The sequence below is a fragment of the Heptranchias perlo genome, chromosome 4 (genome assembly GCF_035084215.1).
Source record: "Heptranchias perlo isolate sHepPer1 chromosome 4, sHepPer1.hap1, whole genome shotgun sequence".
Taxonomy (NCBI): domain Eukaryota; kingdom Metazoa; phylum Chordata; class Chondrichthyes; order Hexanchiformes; family Hexanchidae; genus Heptranchias; species Heptranchias perlo.
Window position 1 is genome coordinate 85,402,741 of NC_090328.1, and position 16,483 is coordinate 85,419,223.

The 16,483-nt window shown below is 44.1% G+C and overlaps 1 protein-coding gene across 1 annotated transcript in view; it reads left to right on the forward strand.

Moving 5' to 3' along the window:
- LOC137321079 (fibrillin-2) overlaps positions 1 to 16,483 on the forward strand; it is a 394,436-nt gene that overhangs the window by 152,415 nt on the left and 225,538 nt on the right. Inside the window, exon 8 of the mRNA XM_067983259.1 lies at positions 1,274 to 1,399. Within this exon, the coding sequence (XP_067839360.1) occupies positions 1,274 to 1,399 (126 nt within the window). The remainder of the gene's footprint in view (positions 1 to 1,273; positions 1,400 to 16,483) is intronic.

Consider the following 16,483-nt stretch of genomic DNA (forward strand, 5'->3'; position numbering starts at 1 on the left):
TAGGATGTTAGCACAAGAGTTAACTTGGAGACTTGTTTCACATTTTCTGCTTTGGCTTTTGCAGGCAGTTTCCAAGCATATCTATTTTCAACATCCTGTAGGGAAGGAGGCAAACACTTGCCCTCACTTTATGATCAGGTTTTAGGGCCTCCTCCATCCAGCTTGGTTTCTTTCCCAACATCTGTCTTAGATCTTTTCAGACATGACTGCCTGCTCACTACCTTTAGGCAGTTGCTGCCATGTAATGTAAATTGTGCTTTCTTAAAAAGAGGAGTTGAAGGCTGATATACCACATAGTGAAGGGGCAGGTTGATGTGGGTTATTTTCCATGTGCATTAAATTGAAAATTTAATATAAATTTTAACTGCATATCCTACATGTTTTGGCAAAAAACATGTAAATTTGAATATCAAGTATACTCATGTATAAGGTGATCAACATATACAGTGACCCACCCCACCCCTGTCCACTTTTCAGCTAACAAACCTGAGAAAAAATCTATGGCTCATATATATGATGTAACATCAATCACAGTGACTTCCCAGAAAGCAGGAAATTTGCTTTTAATATGCACTGATGATTCATGTGCTGCCATTACTATGCACAGAAAAATAGTGGTAAATGGAGAACCTGAGAGAGGAGCATGAGGTATGCGGAGCACGAGAGGGATGAGAACAATGTTGGGAGTCTAAGACAGGGTAAGTAGGAGACTGGAGAATAGAGAGGGGAGCAGGAGACTGAAAGCCTAAGAAAGGTAGCAAAAGGATAGAGTGAAAGAGAAAAGAGCAAAAGACTGGGAATTGGAGAAAGGTAATAGGAGCACTGGAAGCAGGATGAGGGGTGGGTGGGCTGGAGATAGGACAGTGGGACTGGGCCAGCAGCAAGTCAGTGCACTCCCGAGAATGAGCTGAGTACCATCAATCACAATGATCTATACCATCCATAAAATGATCTTTTCTTCTTTCAATCCAAAAAAACAACCTAAAATTCTAGTCTTCTGAATATATACTGTGGTTAATGAAATATATGAGAACACATTGCATAGAGTCATTCAAATATTGGGAAAGGTCAGTTCATTTCTCTGAGCTAAAATTAAAATGTTTTTCTAAAAGACTCATTGAGCAGAAGCTTAATGTACTAATGCTGCTGATAACAATGATACTTTGCTGGGGGGATGGGGTGGTGGATAGTCCATATATTCTAGGTAACAAGATTAAACATTTGTGGGAAATTCATCTATCATAGAAAAGTTTTTCTGTTTTTTGTCTTCCAGATATCGATGAATGTAGAACCATCTTTGGTGCCTGTGATGGAGGCGAGTGCACTAACACTGTTGGCAGCTATTACTGTACCTGCCCCCGTGGCTATGTAACATCCGCAGATGGTTCTCGGTGCATCGGTAAGTGAAAAAATACACAGACCTGAAAGCTATTAGTTTTAAAACTGAAAACAAAAGTCTGCCAAATATAATAAAAATCCTTCATACTGTTGTTCTATTTGCTTTGGGCAGCCTTCTGAGAGAGTGTTATGTCAAGGAAATACTTCTATATGAAGTACTCAAAGGAATGTTATTTCGAGAGATATCTCTTGTCATAACTTGGTTTCTTCTGCTGTTTGAGTAAAATTGTAGGATTGGAATAAATGATTATTTAAACTGATGGAAAATTATTGAAAACATTGTGAAAAATCAATCATGTGACATCAAATCATAAAATCTTGCTGGTATCATGAATAATTTATTTTAGTCATCAACTCCTTATTGTATATGCCTATTATTCTATAGTTATCATTGTTAGTATCATGTGAAAGAGCAAAGAAAATGTAAATGTTTTGCTAATTTTCAATACAGGTATCTTCACTACTACGGAACTTGGACAAGAAACCGATTAACAAGGGTGTATAAGAGTCAAATATTGAAAATGTAATACTCATCAATTAGTCATTTTTTTATTGTGACATGAATTTCCCCTCTCCTGTCCCCAATTTTATCCCCTTCTCTCCTGAAAGTATCAGCTGCTGATGGGTACAGTTCCACAGTGCCCTCTGGTACCTCACTCAGGTGCCTATTTTCAATTATGAGCTTAGACAATGAGTGTCGACAACGGGTTTGCCAAAACCTATCCTAAGTTCACAATCGAGCCCAATTCTGTTCTCTCTTGATGTCCACATATGTTCATTTGCTGGCAAAGGGTCGCTGAATATCAATCAAGTATGGAGATAAATGTTGAATTTTCCCCTCACTAGCTCAGGGACACTGAAGTCACACCCAGTGAGGTCAACTCACTCAACAGATTGGGATTTAAACCCAGGCTCTTCTGGTCTCTATAGTATAGCTACTCACTGCCTTTAGCAACTGACCCATGGGAGAGCTCATGACTTGATCATTTATTGATTGTTACCAGGAGTGGCACATGCAAGTTGTGAATGAACTAGTGGAACCATTGACTGGACCAGTAGGAGTCTGTTCACACAGCATAAACAAAATGAGTTTGGATCAACTGAATTTGAATGAAGTCATTCTTCTATTGCTTCTGACAGTCAAATTTGGAAAGATTGATGTAGACCAGGAAAGAAAATATATCTGTTGCTTGTCCAACAGTGCATCAATAATCACATTTGCACGTGAACAATGTCAGCCATCCTACACAATGCACTGTAGAGGCCTGACAGTAGTACAAATTCAGATAAAGCATTGATTAGCTTGATTGCCAGTGCTAACGCATTGGAAATAATGAGATTTTTGAAAAAAATAGTGAAATATATTGAAACCCATTGAAATGAGTAAAACTGGGATTATTTTTTTGCAGTGATAGACTCAGAAAGAGGTATTGTTTTGACTTCTCCTGGAAATAAATTAAACTTGATAGTCTGTATTCTTTTTCATATTGGATTCAATTCAAAGTGAATCCACAACCAGAAATGATGCTCTTTTAATTGTATTTCGCTCTGTGCGGACTAACTCTGCCCTTCTTTCAGAAATAGTGATTAATATGAGCTGGACATCAACAGCCATCATGCCTTTGGGGCTCAAGTGAAAACGGAAGCTTATTTCAATGGGAGTACATAAGGGAAACCTTGAATCAAGAATGTTTCCTTCCACTATGGGTTTTGTGGTAATGGGAACCAAATAACATCTCACTATGATGCCCTGCCAGAATAAAGATAATTGGTTTTAGCAACATAAACAGAAGCGAGATCATGATGGGCCTAAGCCTGTATTATCAGAGGCAACCCAGACTCTGCTATTGAGGCAACCTCTGGCAGTGCAACGTAGCATAGATGCAGTATGTATAATAATCAAAGCAGTTCTAGTGTGTCTCGCAGCATGGAATATTACTGGAGGCAATCCATGGCCAAAACCAAACATAAATGGCTGTTGGATGCTGTACGGTACATTTTGTTTCTTTGGTAGCTGGTAAACGTTTTATATTGCAGGCCTGTCCAGACAGTGAATGGTGGTGGACTATTCAATGATGGTGTAATCATAGCTAAGCCCGATCCTGACCTCACCTGGCATTCAAATGCGTGCATCTCGTGCAGGAGGTTTAATAAAACGGAATTTGAAATTAGAAAAGAAAACACAATGAAGATGTTTCAGCTCGACCAGATACATTGGGGGGTTAAATTGGTTAAGGCTTATTATTGGGCACGGGTAGCACGATCCGCTTTTAACCCGTGCCCAATGCCTCTGCACAGGCAGCATGTGAACTTTGTGCTGCCTTCTAATTAGCAGCGCGAGTAGTGCTGGCTGCACAGAGCTATCAGGAAGCCCGAAATGGAGCGTGCTCAGTGCATGTCATCAGCAGCGAGCACCTCTTAAAGGTGCAGGTGCACATTTTAAATGGCACATGCACAGTCCACTGGGAGGAAGGAGAGATGGCCAGAAGGATGGAGGAACCGGCGCGAGAGTGGGCCAATGCTTCTCTGATGATGCACTGGAGGCTCTGGTGGAGGGGGTGGATGAAAGGAGGGCCAACATGCACCCGCAGGGTGGCAGGAGACCCTTCAGACTCCAGCTCCGCAGGCACTGGGAGGCTGTGGCTCAGGAAATGAACGCCAGGAGCATGTCACTAGGCACATGGTTGCAGTGCCGAAAGTAGTTCGACAATTTGACATGAGTGGTCAAGGTGAGTGAATGCAAGTGTCAAGTGGCACATCCTACCAACTGCACCAGTGCTCCACTCATCACATCCCCCACCACCCAACCACCAATAAACACTGCCCATCGATACACAATGCTGCACTCGGCATGCTGCATCTCACCTGCACATAGTACCACACTTGCAGGCCACACAACCACCACTCACAGGCCACACACACCGATAGCTATTCAACCATGACAAGCACATCACCCAGACACCTTGCAGGATACTCACTGACACACTGCCCTCTGTCCTGCAGGAGAAGGTGGCTCAAAGCAGCCGGCAGCAGGAGAGACCTAAGGGAGGACAGGCATGCCTCACCCCCTTGGAGGAGAATGTGCTGCAGATCATTGGCTGGGCCAATTCTACACCTGTGATCACATGCCGCTCTGGAGGTCTCAATGAAGGGGGTCTCTGCATATCTAATGCTCCTTCTCGTTTTCCACATCTCCCTCCTGCCACAATCTTTTCTGACTCACGTGCTGCAGATGCTGTCAGTATGCACGTCTTACTGCTCCTCTCCCTGCTCCACAACTTAACCTGTTTCCCTTTGTCATTGCGGATACCCAAGAACATGTGGCAGCCCGTCCGAGGAGGAGGCACATTGTCACTCGATCTGACACTCTCATCCACCAGCTCAGAGACTGTCACTACGCCTCCTTTAGAGGATAGGTTAGAGGAGGGATCTGCACGTGGTGAGACACCGAGCATAAGTGCGCAGGAGCCGGGGCGGGGAGAACAGATACCACAGGTGCCAGCTCGCTGGAGGGCGAGGTCGCCCTCTAGGTCTGCTGCAGAGGAGTCAGATGAGGACTTCGATGGGGCAGGCTACAGAAGACGGCTGATGGGCGTACACCATCAAATGCTTGGTGCACCGGAAAGCCTGCCAGAAAGCCTGCGCACAATGAGAAGGGGCATGGAGGAGTCCAGCTCCAACTTGGCACAGGGCCTTGCGCAGAGCTTGGCATCCATCCTTTCCAACATGGAAAGCACACCTGTGGAACCCACCATGATGCATTGCCTGATGGCCGATGTTGCAGCTTCCATTGCAGCGCAAACCGACATGATCAAAGGTCTGTAAGCTACGGTTACTGCTCAGACTGCTGCAATGGAAGCTCAGACTGCTGCTGTTGTGGCTCTGGGGTCCACTGTGGAACGGGGCTTTCAGGGTGACACAGCACTCCAGCAATCTGTTCTCCAGCTGATCACCAGGATTGCTGTGGTTCCGCCCCAGGAAAGTGGCATTGGCGCCATGGCAGCCGGACCTGCTGTCCTCTCTTAGGAGGACAGCTTTCCTGCTCCACCCCTGCCACTCCGCCAGTGCCCTGTTGATGCCCATCAGCCAGCCAGCCCAGACTGTTGTAGCCCATGCTGAGATGGTGCAGTCTGAAACCGGGCCCTCCCGGCCCAGAGCTGCTTGAGATGGACCTCCAAGGTCATCTGCACACTCCTCCATTGAAGGCCAGCAGCCTTCCACCATCCGTGCTCCAGCCACTGGGAATGTACCTCATAGGAGCACTAGGAAAGGTAAAGGCACATGAACAACAGGCACGAAGGGAATACACAAGGGTGAATGGTTCTGTTCTGTTTCTATAATTTTATTTGTTAATTGATAAATGTGACTTTGAATTTGCATTTGGTGGTGATTCTTATTTGTGCGATGAACTGAGGGGGAAACCAATGTGAATCAGATGGAGGGCGATTTGATGGTCACATGGGAGCAGACAGGTAGGAGTGTAGGTCTGTTGGTGAATTGGGGGATGTAGTTCACATTTTTGATAGTGGGCATGGATCAGGCGAGCATGCAAAGCCCTTGCAGACAAGGCGTGTGTTCTCTGTTGCACATTTGTGTCTTCCTCCACTTCCTCCTCCGGCTCCTCCCCCTCCTCCTCATCAGCCTCTTCCTCCTCCTCCTCCTCAGTCTCTTCCTCCTCAGCCTCTTCTCCTCCACCTCTGGCTCAGGATCTTCTTCGATCATATGGTTGGTCCCTCATGATGGTGAGGTTGTGCAGCATGCAGCATACCACCACGAGTCTTCGCACCCACTCAGCAGATTACTGGAGGGCTCCTCCAGAGCAGTCCAGGCAGCGGACGCGATGTTTCAGGAAGCCTATGGTGTGCTCCATGACGTTGCACATGGCAGCATGGCTCTCATTGTAGGCCTGCTGTGCACGTGTGCGTGGGTTCCTGATTGGAGTCGTGAGCCATTGCGTGAGGAGATAGCCCTTGTCGCCCGGTAGCCAGCCTTTGACTTGCTGAGCTGGGTGAAAGATAGCTGGCACGTTGGACTGCCGCATAACGAAGGTGCCGTGACTGGTCCCAGGGTAGCGGGCATCAACCCAATTTCTAGCCCATTATGTGGTGCTGACTGAACTGGCCATAACTAATGACCTTTAGGGAAGGAAACCTGCCGTCCTTACTTGGTCTGGCCCATATGTGGCACCAGACCCACAGCAATGTAGTTGATTTTTAACTGTCCTCTGAAATGGTCTAGCAAGCCACTCAGTTTTTTATAAAAAGTCATAATAAGAATTAAACCGGACGGACCACCTGGCATCGGACCACTAGGCACTGGACACAGCAAAGGCAAACCAAGCCCAGACGACCCTGCAAAATCCTCCTCACTAACATCTGGGAACTTGTGCCAAAATTGGGAGAGCTGTCCCACAGACTAGTCAAGCAACAGCTTGACATAGCCATACTCACAGAATCATACCTTTCAGCCAACGTCCCAGACTCCTCCATCACCATCGCTGGGTATGTCCTGTCCCTCTGGCAAGACAGACCCACCAGAGGTGGCGGCACAGTGGTATACAGTCAGGAAGGAGTGGCCCTAGGAGTCTTCAACATTGACTCCAGACCCCATGAAATCTCATGGCATCAGGTCAAACATGGGCAAGGAAACCTCCTGCCAATTACCACTTAGCGCCCTCCCTCAGCTGATGAATCAGTCCTCCTCCATGTTGAGCACCACTTGGAGGAAGCACTGAGGGTAGCAAGGGCACAGAATGTACTCTGAATGGGGGACTTCAATGTCCATCACCAAGAGTGGCTCGGTAGCACCACTACTGACCGAGCTGGCTAAGTCCTGAAGGACATAGCTGCCAGTCTGGGCCTGCGGCAGGTGGTGTGAGAACCAACATGAGGGAAAATCCTACTTGACCTCGTCCTCACCAATCTACCTGTCACAGATGCATCTGTCCATGACAGTATTGGTAGGAGTGACTACTGCACAGTCTTTGTGGAGACAAAGTCCCGACTTCATACTAAGGACACCGTCCAACGTGTTGTGTGGCACGACCACTGTGCTAAATGGGATAGACTCAGAACAGATCTAGCAGCTCAAAATTGGGCATCCATGAGCCGCAATGGGCCATCAACAGGAGCAGAATTGTATTCTAGCACAATATGTAACCTCATGGCCCGGCATATGCCTCACTCTACCATTACCAACAAGCCAGGGGATCAACTCTGGTTCAATGAAGAGTGTAGAAGAGCATGCCAGGAGCAGCGCCAGGCATACCGAAAAATGTGGTGCCAACCTGGTGAAGCTACAACACAGGACTACATACATGCTAAACAGCTGAAGTAGCATGCTATATACAGAACTATGCAATCCCACAACTAACGGATCAGATCAAAGCTCTGCAGTCCTGCCACAATCAGCCGTGAATGATGGTGGACAATTACACAATTAACGGGAGGAGGCTCCTTTAACATCCCCATCCTCAATGATGGCAGAGCCCAGCACATGAGTGCAAAAGACAAGGCTGAAGCATATGTAACCATCTTCAGCCAATTCGATTCATTCCCCGTGATATCAAGAAATGGCTGAGTGCACTGGATACAGCCAAGGCTATGGGCCCCGACAACTTCCCGGCTGTAGCGCTAAAGACTTGTGTTCCAGAACTAGCCGCGCCTCTAGCCAAGCTGTTCCAGTACAGTTACAACACTGGCATCTACCCAACAAAGTGGAAAATTGCCCAGTTATGTCCTGTCCACAAAAAGCAGGAAAATCCAATCCAGCCAATTAGCACCCCATCAGTCTACTCTCAAATCATCAGCAAAGTGGTAGAAGGTGTTGTCATCAGTGCTATCAAGCAGCACTTACTCACCAATAACCTGCTCACCGATGCTCAGTTTGGGTTCCGCCAGGACCACTCGGCTCCAGACCTCATTACAGCCTTGGGCCAAACATGGACAAAAGAGCTGAATTCCAGAGATGAGGTGAGAGTGACTGGTGAAGGTTCTCCCAAAGTGCTGTTAGGTAGGGAGTTCCAGGATTTTGACCCAGCAATGATGAAGGAACGGCGATATATTTTCAAGTCAGGATGGTGTGTGACTTGGAGGCGAACGTGCAGGTGGTGGTGTTCCCATGCGCCTGCTGCCCTTGTCCTTCTAGGTGGTAGAGGTCGCGAGTTTGGGAGGTGCTGTTGACATCAAGGCAGCATTTGACCGAGTGTGACATCAAGGAGCCCTAGTAAAGTTGAAGTCAATGATAATCATGGGGAAAACTCTCCAGTGGCTGGAGTCATACCTAGCACAAAGGAAGATGGTAGTGGTTGTTGGAGGCCAATCATCTCAGCCCCAGGACATCGCTGCAGGAGTTCCTCAGGGCAGTGTCCTAGGCCCAACCATCTTCAGCTGCTTCATCAATGACCTTCCCTCCATCATAAGGTCAGAAATGGGGATGTTCGCTGATGATTGCACAGTATTCAGTTCCATTCGCAACCCCTCAGATAATGAAGCAGTCCGTGCCTGCATGCAGCAAGACCTGGACAATATCCAGGCTTGGGCTGATAAGTGGCAAGTAACATTCGCGCCAGACAAGTGCCAGGCAATGACCATCTCCAACAAGAGACAGTCTAACCACCTCCCCTTGACATTCAACGGCATTACCATCGCTGAATCCACCACCATCAACATCCTGGGGGTCATCATTGACCAGAAACTAAACTGGACAAGCCACATAAATACTGTGGCTACAAGAGCAAGTCAGAGGCTGGTTATTCTGTGATGAGTGACTTACCTCTTAACTCCCCAAAACCTTTCCACCATCTACAAGGCACAAGTCAGGAGTGTGATGGAATACTCTCCACTTGCCTGGATGAGTACAGCTCAAACAACACTCAAGAAGCTCGACACCATCCAGGACAAAGCAACCCTCTTGATTGGCCACCCCATCCACCACCTTAAACATTCAATGTCTCTACCACTGGCGCACCGTGGCTGCAGTGCGTACCATCTACAAGATGCACTGCAGCAACTTGCCAAGGCTTCTTCAACAGCACCTCCCAAACCTACGACCTCTACCACCTAGAAGGACAAGGGCAGCAGGCGCATGGGAACACCACCACCTGCACGTTCCCCTCCAAGTCGCACACCATCCTGGAAATATATCGCCGTTCCTTCATCGTCGCTGGGTCAAAATCCTGGAACTCCCTACCTAACAGCACTGTGGGAGAACCTTCACCACACGGACTGCAGCGGTTTAAGAAAGTGGCTCACCATCACCTTCTCAAAGGCAAATAGGGATGGGCAATAAATACTGGCCTCGCCAGCGAAGCCCACATCCCATGAATGAATTTTTAAAAACTGCCAAAGTGACAACGTATCAGGCGAGCTTCTTCAAAAACTGCCAGCTCAGCCATCAGGTCCATGCTGCCGTGATCTGAGTTCTTTGAAAATATGCAAGTGTTGACAACAATTATATTCAAATACAGTGCCCATGATTATTATAAAGCCTGTATATACTGTGCAGACTTTTTAAAAATGTGTACTTTTTGGTGATTTTGCTTTTTTGTGCTCAGCAAGGTGTGAGATGTCTATGTTGGGAATGAAATACTTCTCACTTTTGGCAATCATTGACCAGAACACTGTGGAGTTGGTGTAGCTCCCCTTAAGCCACAACGGCTGCTGAATAATCCTAAACAGAGCAGGCCCGGGCTCCTGCTGTGCTCAATCCACTTTCACAGAGGTGTCCTTAACCGGGCGTTAGGTCCTTCAGTAACATTCAAAGGGTCTAATGCCTGTTTTAGGCGGTCGCCTGGGATGCCTAAAAAATGGGCCAGATGAATTTAGCAATAGCCCAAACACATACGCAGAATGGACATGGCCCATCCCACTGCTAAATGTGTCATTGATGTTTTACATCTGAAAAATGGGTGCAACGCATATCAATTTTTATCCCAATGTTTCTAGAGCTAGGGTTTATATATTAGTGCTCCTGGCACAGAGCTTTGCTCAACGTCCGTTCATATTGAGAATTGGAGTATGGAGGTTAATGCAGCTCACATGATTTCCAATTATTCATCTTAATGGATGGAAAATCTGAATTTTCGATACATGCATCAGGTGAACCTTTGCCCTGGGAGTGTTAATTTGTAAAATCTACCCCATCTACTTTACCCTCATAAGAATAATTTTTTTACACCAGTGTTATATTTCCATTTCCCGCATCAGACATTTTCATAGCCTCTGTGTATGAAGCTGCCAGCTCACTGACAATGTGTCTTGAATTATGAGGTGTTTTGTGTTGTGGACTTGTGCCCACTAGAAATAGAGGTGAGACTGCTTAGTTTCTTTTTGCTTAAGATTCTTTCAGGTGGCAGCAAAAGAACATTTTCAACACCCTTTTTCTCTTCATTTTTTTCTCCCCCTTTCTCTTTCTCTTTCTCATTGGCATGTCTGTTTATTCTCTCTCCTCTATTCACCTTTCTCTGTTACTTTAAACCTTACTAAGAGGCCTGCTTCTCTTTTAGTTTTCGGTTGATGACAGCCAAAAGATCATAAGTTGTCTTTTCTCTTTACAGATACTGACTGCCTTGCTGTGAATTTCCAGCATTTTTTGTTTTTATTTCAGATTTCCAACATTTTCCATTTTTTCTTTTTTATTCGTCATTCATCCCATTAAATTAGACTGGATTTTAACCTAATTCACAAAAATAAAAAGGGTTTTTGCCAGCCCACTGCACTATTGAGTTCGGAATGCTGTGTAATATTTCCTTGTATTTCTTGTTCAAATCCATGACTATTTTCTTTTATGTTCTCTCGATACAAACATGATGAAATTATGCAAAGAAAAGCCAAGATGGTATTTTACAAAAATATAAGAAAGCAAGAAACAAGAAAAGGCCATTCGGCCCATCAGACTTGCTTCCTTTGCATATCACATATAGTGATCAGGGGAATTCTAAACCCATATAGTGGCAAGGCAACTTATTGAGTCTCTGGTAGTTGTGAACGCAGGCCAGGGAATCTGGGCAATAGCGCTATGGCCCTATCTGCCACACATGCTCACTGCTATTGAGGTTATGCGCTGGAGGCACAGCACATTGAATTTGTCCCCATGTTTAATTTTCAGATTGAAATACTTCAAAATAAGTTACAACATGAGTCTCATTTGGAGAGAGACTTGGCATAGCAGACAAAGATGACTTTAAGACCATTTCTTTCTTGGTGAACAATGTTTTGCACAAATCAGAGATGAACTGGGATTAACAGGGAGATAGCAATGTGGCAAAAACAGCAAAAGTCATGCATTGTCAATGGCAGTTAATTTTTATTAATTATCCTATGACTGTCTCTCTGATGGGATCATTACAAAGGAGATAAATTATAACCATAACCAGAGATCAAAATCACACTGTGTTTCACGCCATGTCATGTCACCCACCATCCCCCACTGTAAAGGAAAGAAGAAAACGACAGCAACAGAAGCTGGAGATAACAGAGTGAGGAGCAAAAAGAAGAGTTAGGGAGACAGAAACAGAACGGAAGATATAGGGAGAAAAAGCGACAACAGAAATAGGGTTCTGGGCTGTATTCACAGGACAGTTCACTATAAAACATAGCATACTATGTTGTCCTTGTACAAGATCTTGTTTAGGCACCAATTAGAATACTGAGTCCAGTTTTTGGTCTCCTCACATGGTGGGGGATATTAAGGCTCTGAAAAGGGTGCAGAGGAGGGCCACAAGACTAATTGCCAGTTTAAAACACCTTAGTTACCCAGGTAAGCTCAAAGAGCAGGGTCTCTATACTTTAGAAAAGCATAGACTCGGGTGATTTGATTGACGTTTATAAAATAATGAAGGGACTAGATTGTGTTTATGTGGACCAATTATTTGAACTGAATAGGTTAGGGAGGACCAGGGTCATGTTTACAAGTTATGTAAGGGCGGAACTAGGTTGGATGTTAGGCAGTTCTTCTTTTCCCAGAGAATAGTGGATCTGTGGAACAGGTTGCTGGCTCATGCAGTGAACACTAATTCACGGTATTCCTTCAAAGGAGAGCTAGACCTATTTCTGGCTGGGGCAGATACCACCCTTTACAAGAGGTAGGTATCCTGTAATATAAATTAGGGTCTATGTGATCTCCTGGACTAGTTTTGATTGCTTAAAGAGGTAGGAGAGGAATTTTCCAGGTATTTCCCTAATTGTCCTGGGTTTTTGTCTTGTTTTTCTCCTCTCCCAGGAGATTGCATAGCTCCAGCAGGTGGGGAGTGTCTGCATTTTGATGCACTAGGCATCACAACTATATCTAACAGGCAAGATGGACCAGTGGGTCTTTTCCTGACCATCATTTTCGTATGTTTGTAAGTAAGAGAGAGACTTATCATGTGCAATGTGATTCACTAGTAGTTGTTATAATTATTGGCAAAGTAAGAAAGAGGTATTGTAATTCACAGAATGAACTCAGCAGTAAGTCTGACACATGGGAAGGACATTATAGCACAGGGTCCAAAAGCATGAGCCACAAAAGTAATAAAGCTTTTCTAAATTCACATTGCAAACAAGTTGTACTTCATGTCCTTGATTTAGGAAATAGTTTTATTAGTTTTTTAATTCTGTGTCCAATTTCCAGCTTTGCTGGACCTAGGATTTGTTCAAATGACAACATCTAGGTCTCAGCTTTGTGTTTAACATGTTTCGAAACTCTATACAGTACACGTCTGTTAAACACGAAATGAAGCCAGATCCCAAAACAGATTATTGTTCTTTTTTTTAAAAAATTGCTTAAAGTTCTCCTTACCACAATGCATCGTGTTCCAGTTGAGACAGATTGACAGTCTGGACCTCACCTGACATGAGCACTATCATTGCTAGCAGTAGATGCGAATTGCAAGGTACAGCCAAATAACAACTAATTTGGTCAGTTAACTTTCACCCCATTCAAAGGCAGAATACCTCACCTCTTTATAGCACTGTATCTAGAGGCCTGGATGAGAAATGATAGAGCTCACTTAACTGAGGAACGTGAGTTGGAGTAACAGGCCCAAGATTTCAACTAATGTGCTTCTGGTTGGGAGCTAACAGACTAACTGCCAGAGTTATTGGACTATGGTGAACATGCAGCTAGAAACAAAATAATAAAGTTACATTATCATGACTGTAATGCTCATTACAATGGCTCAAAAAAAGACTCTAAACTCAAAAACAGTTGAATGCAAGGGGAATGGCAAAGGCTGTTCCTATACAGTGGTTTTATTTTGTCTGATGAAGTGCTTACGAGGTTACTTATCCTTTGATTGGTTTGTTGTGCTGTATGTAAATATTTGCCTTGTATTAGTCTAATTATTTCTCATGCCTTTGTAAATACATTTTATAAGTTCTTTTATCTTGTAAACAACCAAGTCTGCTTGTGATATCTCTGTCAATCTGAAGTGAATAAGGTAGCAGCATCGCAACTAACTATGTTTAATCCTGTAGTAAATCATTGCAAGTAGAATAGTTGTTAGTCCATGCAGCTTCCAAACTGTGGAGGGCAAGAGCCGCTCATGGGTAATGTAGTCTAGTGTTGAAATATTTGGACTTAATTTATGATAGAAACAGTTGATTTGCAGAAGACCTGATTATTTTTTTCTCCTGCTTTATTCGGGTGCTGCAATTTAATCTGGACCCCAAGACTGTAAGAGTGTAACCCCTTGGGGCAGTCAGTTCTACACTAGTACAGCTGTCTTCACAATTTGCATTACCTTATTGTAGCTCACAACCTCAGGCTGTGGGTCATTCAATCTGACCTGATCTGGAGGTGCCTGTTGATTACTATTCTGTGCATGCACTAATTTCAGAAAGTTGGGCTGGGCTGTGTGTTTCTGTTCTTGGAGGTTTTCCAAAAGTAGTAGTTATGGAGCATGAGTATATTGTTATATAAAAATGATTAAATCAATCAGCAATGGCCTGGCAGTATATTCCATCTCTAATTGAACACAGAGTGTTCATAATATCAGGAACTAGCTCCATTTCTTCTTGAATTAATTTTTTTAATTACATTTTACTGAGATTGTTTTTCAAATATTTGCAATTATACTTTGTTTTTCAAATATTTGCAATTATACTTTGTTTTCCTCCCTCTATTATACACTGTCCCCTGTCTAAGAAGGTAAGTGGACAACATCTGTCAGTGTTGCTGAAGAGCAAAACACGAGAAAAACTCCCTGATTTTTCATTTCTCCCTTTCTGGAGGTACACTCTTTCCAGCTAACTGGGCCCTGAGTTAAGAATTCACTATGCAGGCTTCCCAAAGTTTACCCTGTGAGTAGTTGAGCCATACAGACCAGGGATGTCCCAGGTTCGATCTAATCTGTACTAATCAGTCAGTCAGGACGGCTATAGAGACATCACAGTGGGCCTCAGAATTCTTGGATTATGTGGCAGAAAATTTTAAGGTTCCTGCACCTGATCCTTATCTGCTCTTTGGATCTGAACCCACTTTTACTCCTTCGGTCCGGGATAGGAACCCTTGCTGGAAGTGGCCAAGTGTAGATATCAGGTAAGGACAGGATCAGACTAAATGGTGATGCTTCCACCTTCTTCCCATGGTCAAATAACATGCCAACACTCACTGAAGATACTCACATATGTTGAATAATGCCCACTTGGATAAGGTATGTAAAAGCTGCTCTGTATAAATGAAGGATGTTCACAAATGGCATAATACCATCAAATATTGTTAAGAGCAAGTTCAGTGTGTCAAGGTAAAACTTGCTGTTTTCAGCTCTGCTCTTGATCCTCTGTTTGTTAGATGGGACAGATTGCTTGTAAGCTATTTGTTTTTTAAGTGGAGGAACCTATAAATTGTGCCACATTAATTTTCTAAGAAAGCTATTGCAAATTTATTAGGTACCTAACAATTTGAATGTTCATTCAGATGCATTTAGTTTCCTTTCATATGGTGTCTACGTGCAGGGACTGAAGACTAAGCTTGCTCATCACCATGGATCAAACTTGCTATTAAATGGAGCTATTAAGTAGAGTAGCCTATACTTGCTGTATTATTTTGAGAAGTTCTTCTAGTATCACTGTAACATTTCCTTAGAGCAGAGATGGTTAAGAGGAGACTTGATAGAGGTGTTCAAAATCATAAACGGTTTTGATAGAGTAAATAAGGAGAAACTGTTTCCAGTGGCAGAAGGGTCGGCAACTAGAAGACACAGATTTAAGGTGATTGGCAAAAGACCCAGAGGCAACTTGAGGAAAAAAAATTATGCAGTGAATTGTTGTGATCTGGAATGCACTGCCTGAAAGGACGGTGGCAGCACATTCAATAGTAACTTTCAAAAGCGATTGGATAAATATGTGAAAGGAAAAAAATTATAGGGCTATGGGAAAGAGCAGGGCAGTGGGACTAATTGGATAGCTCTTTCAAAGAGCTGGCACATGCACAATGGGCTGAATGGCCTCTTTCTGTGCTGTATCATTCTGTGATTCTATAAAGCTTGTTGTCTTCTCACTTCTCACCTCCAACTTCTCTCCAATGTAACTTTTCTTGTCAATTCTCGATTTTAGTTTTACAACTCTGCTCCTCTGAGCTTCTCTTATTTCCTCCTAAGCACCAAATGTGCTATCCCACATAATGCTTCTCCTTCCTGCATCCTCATTGTGTTGAAATTAAGACTCATTGCAGTCTCCTACTCTTAACTCACCTTTTTCTCGGGCCACTAAACTGTGAAATTTTTTACTTCCTCGCTTGGGCAAGGCCGACTTCAAAGGGATGAGACGGAGACTGTCCACAGTAAACTGGGCAAATCTGTGAATGGGTAAAACGACTGATGATCAGTGGGAAATGTTTAAAGAAACATTTAACGTGATACAGAATCGGTTTATACCCCTGAGGGGCAAGAACTCTACTTGCCAAAAAAAACAGCCATGGACAACTTAAGAGGAAAGGGACAGTATAAGACATAAGGAAAGGGCATACAAAAAGACAAAAAATGGCACAGATCCTGGCGAATGGGAAAGATACAAAGATCAACAAAGGGTCACAAAACAGATAGTAAGGGCGACAAAAAGAGAGTATGAAAAGAAACTCGCAAGGGATATCAAAACCAAAACAAAGA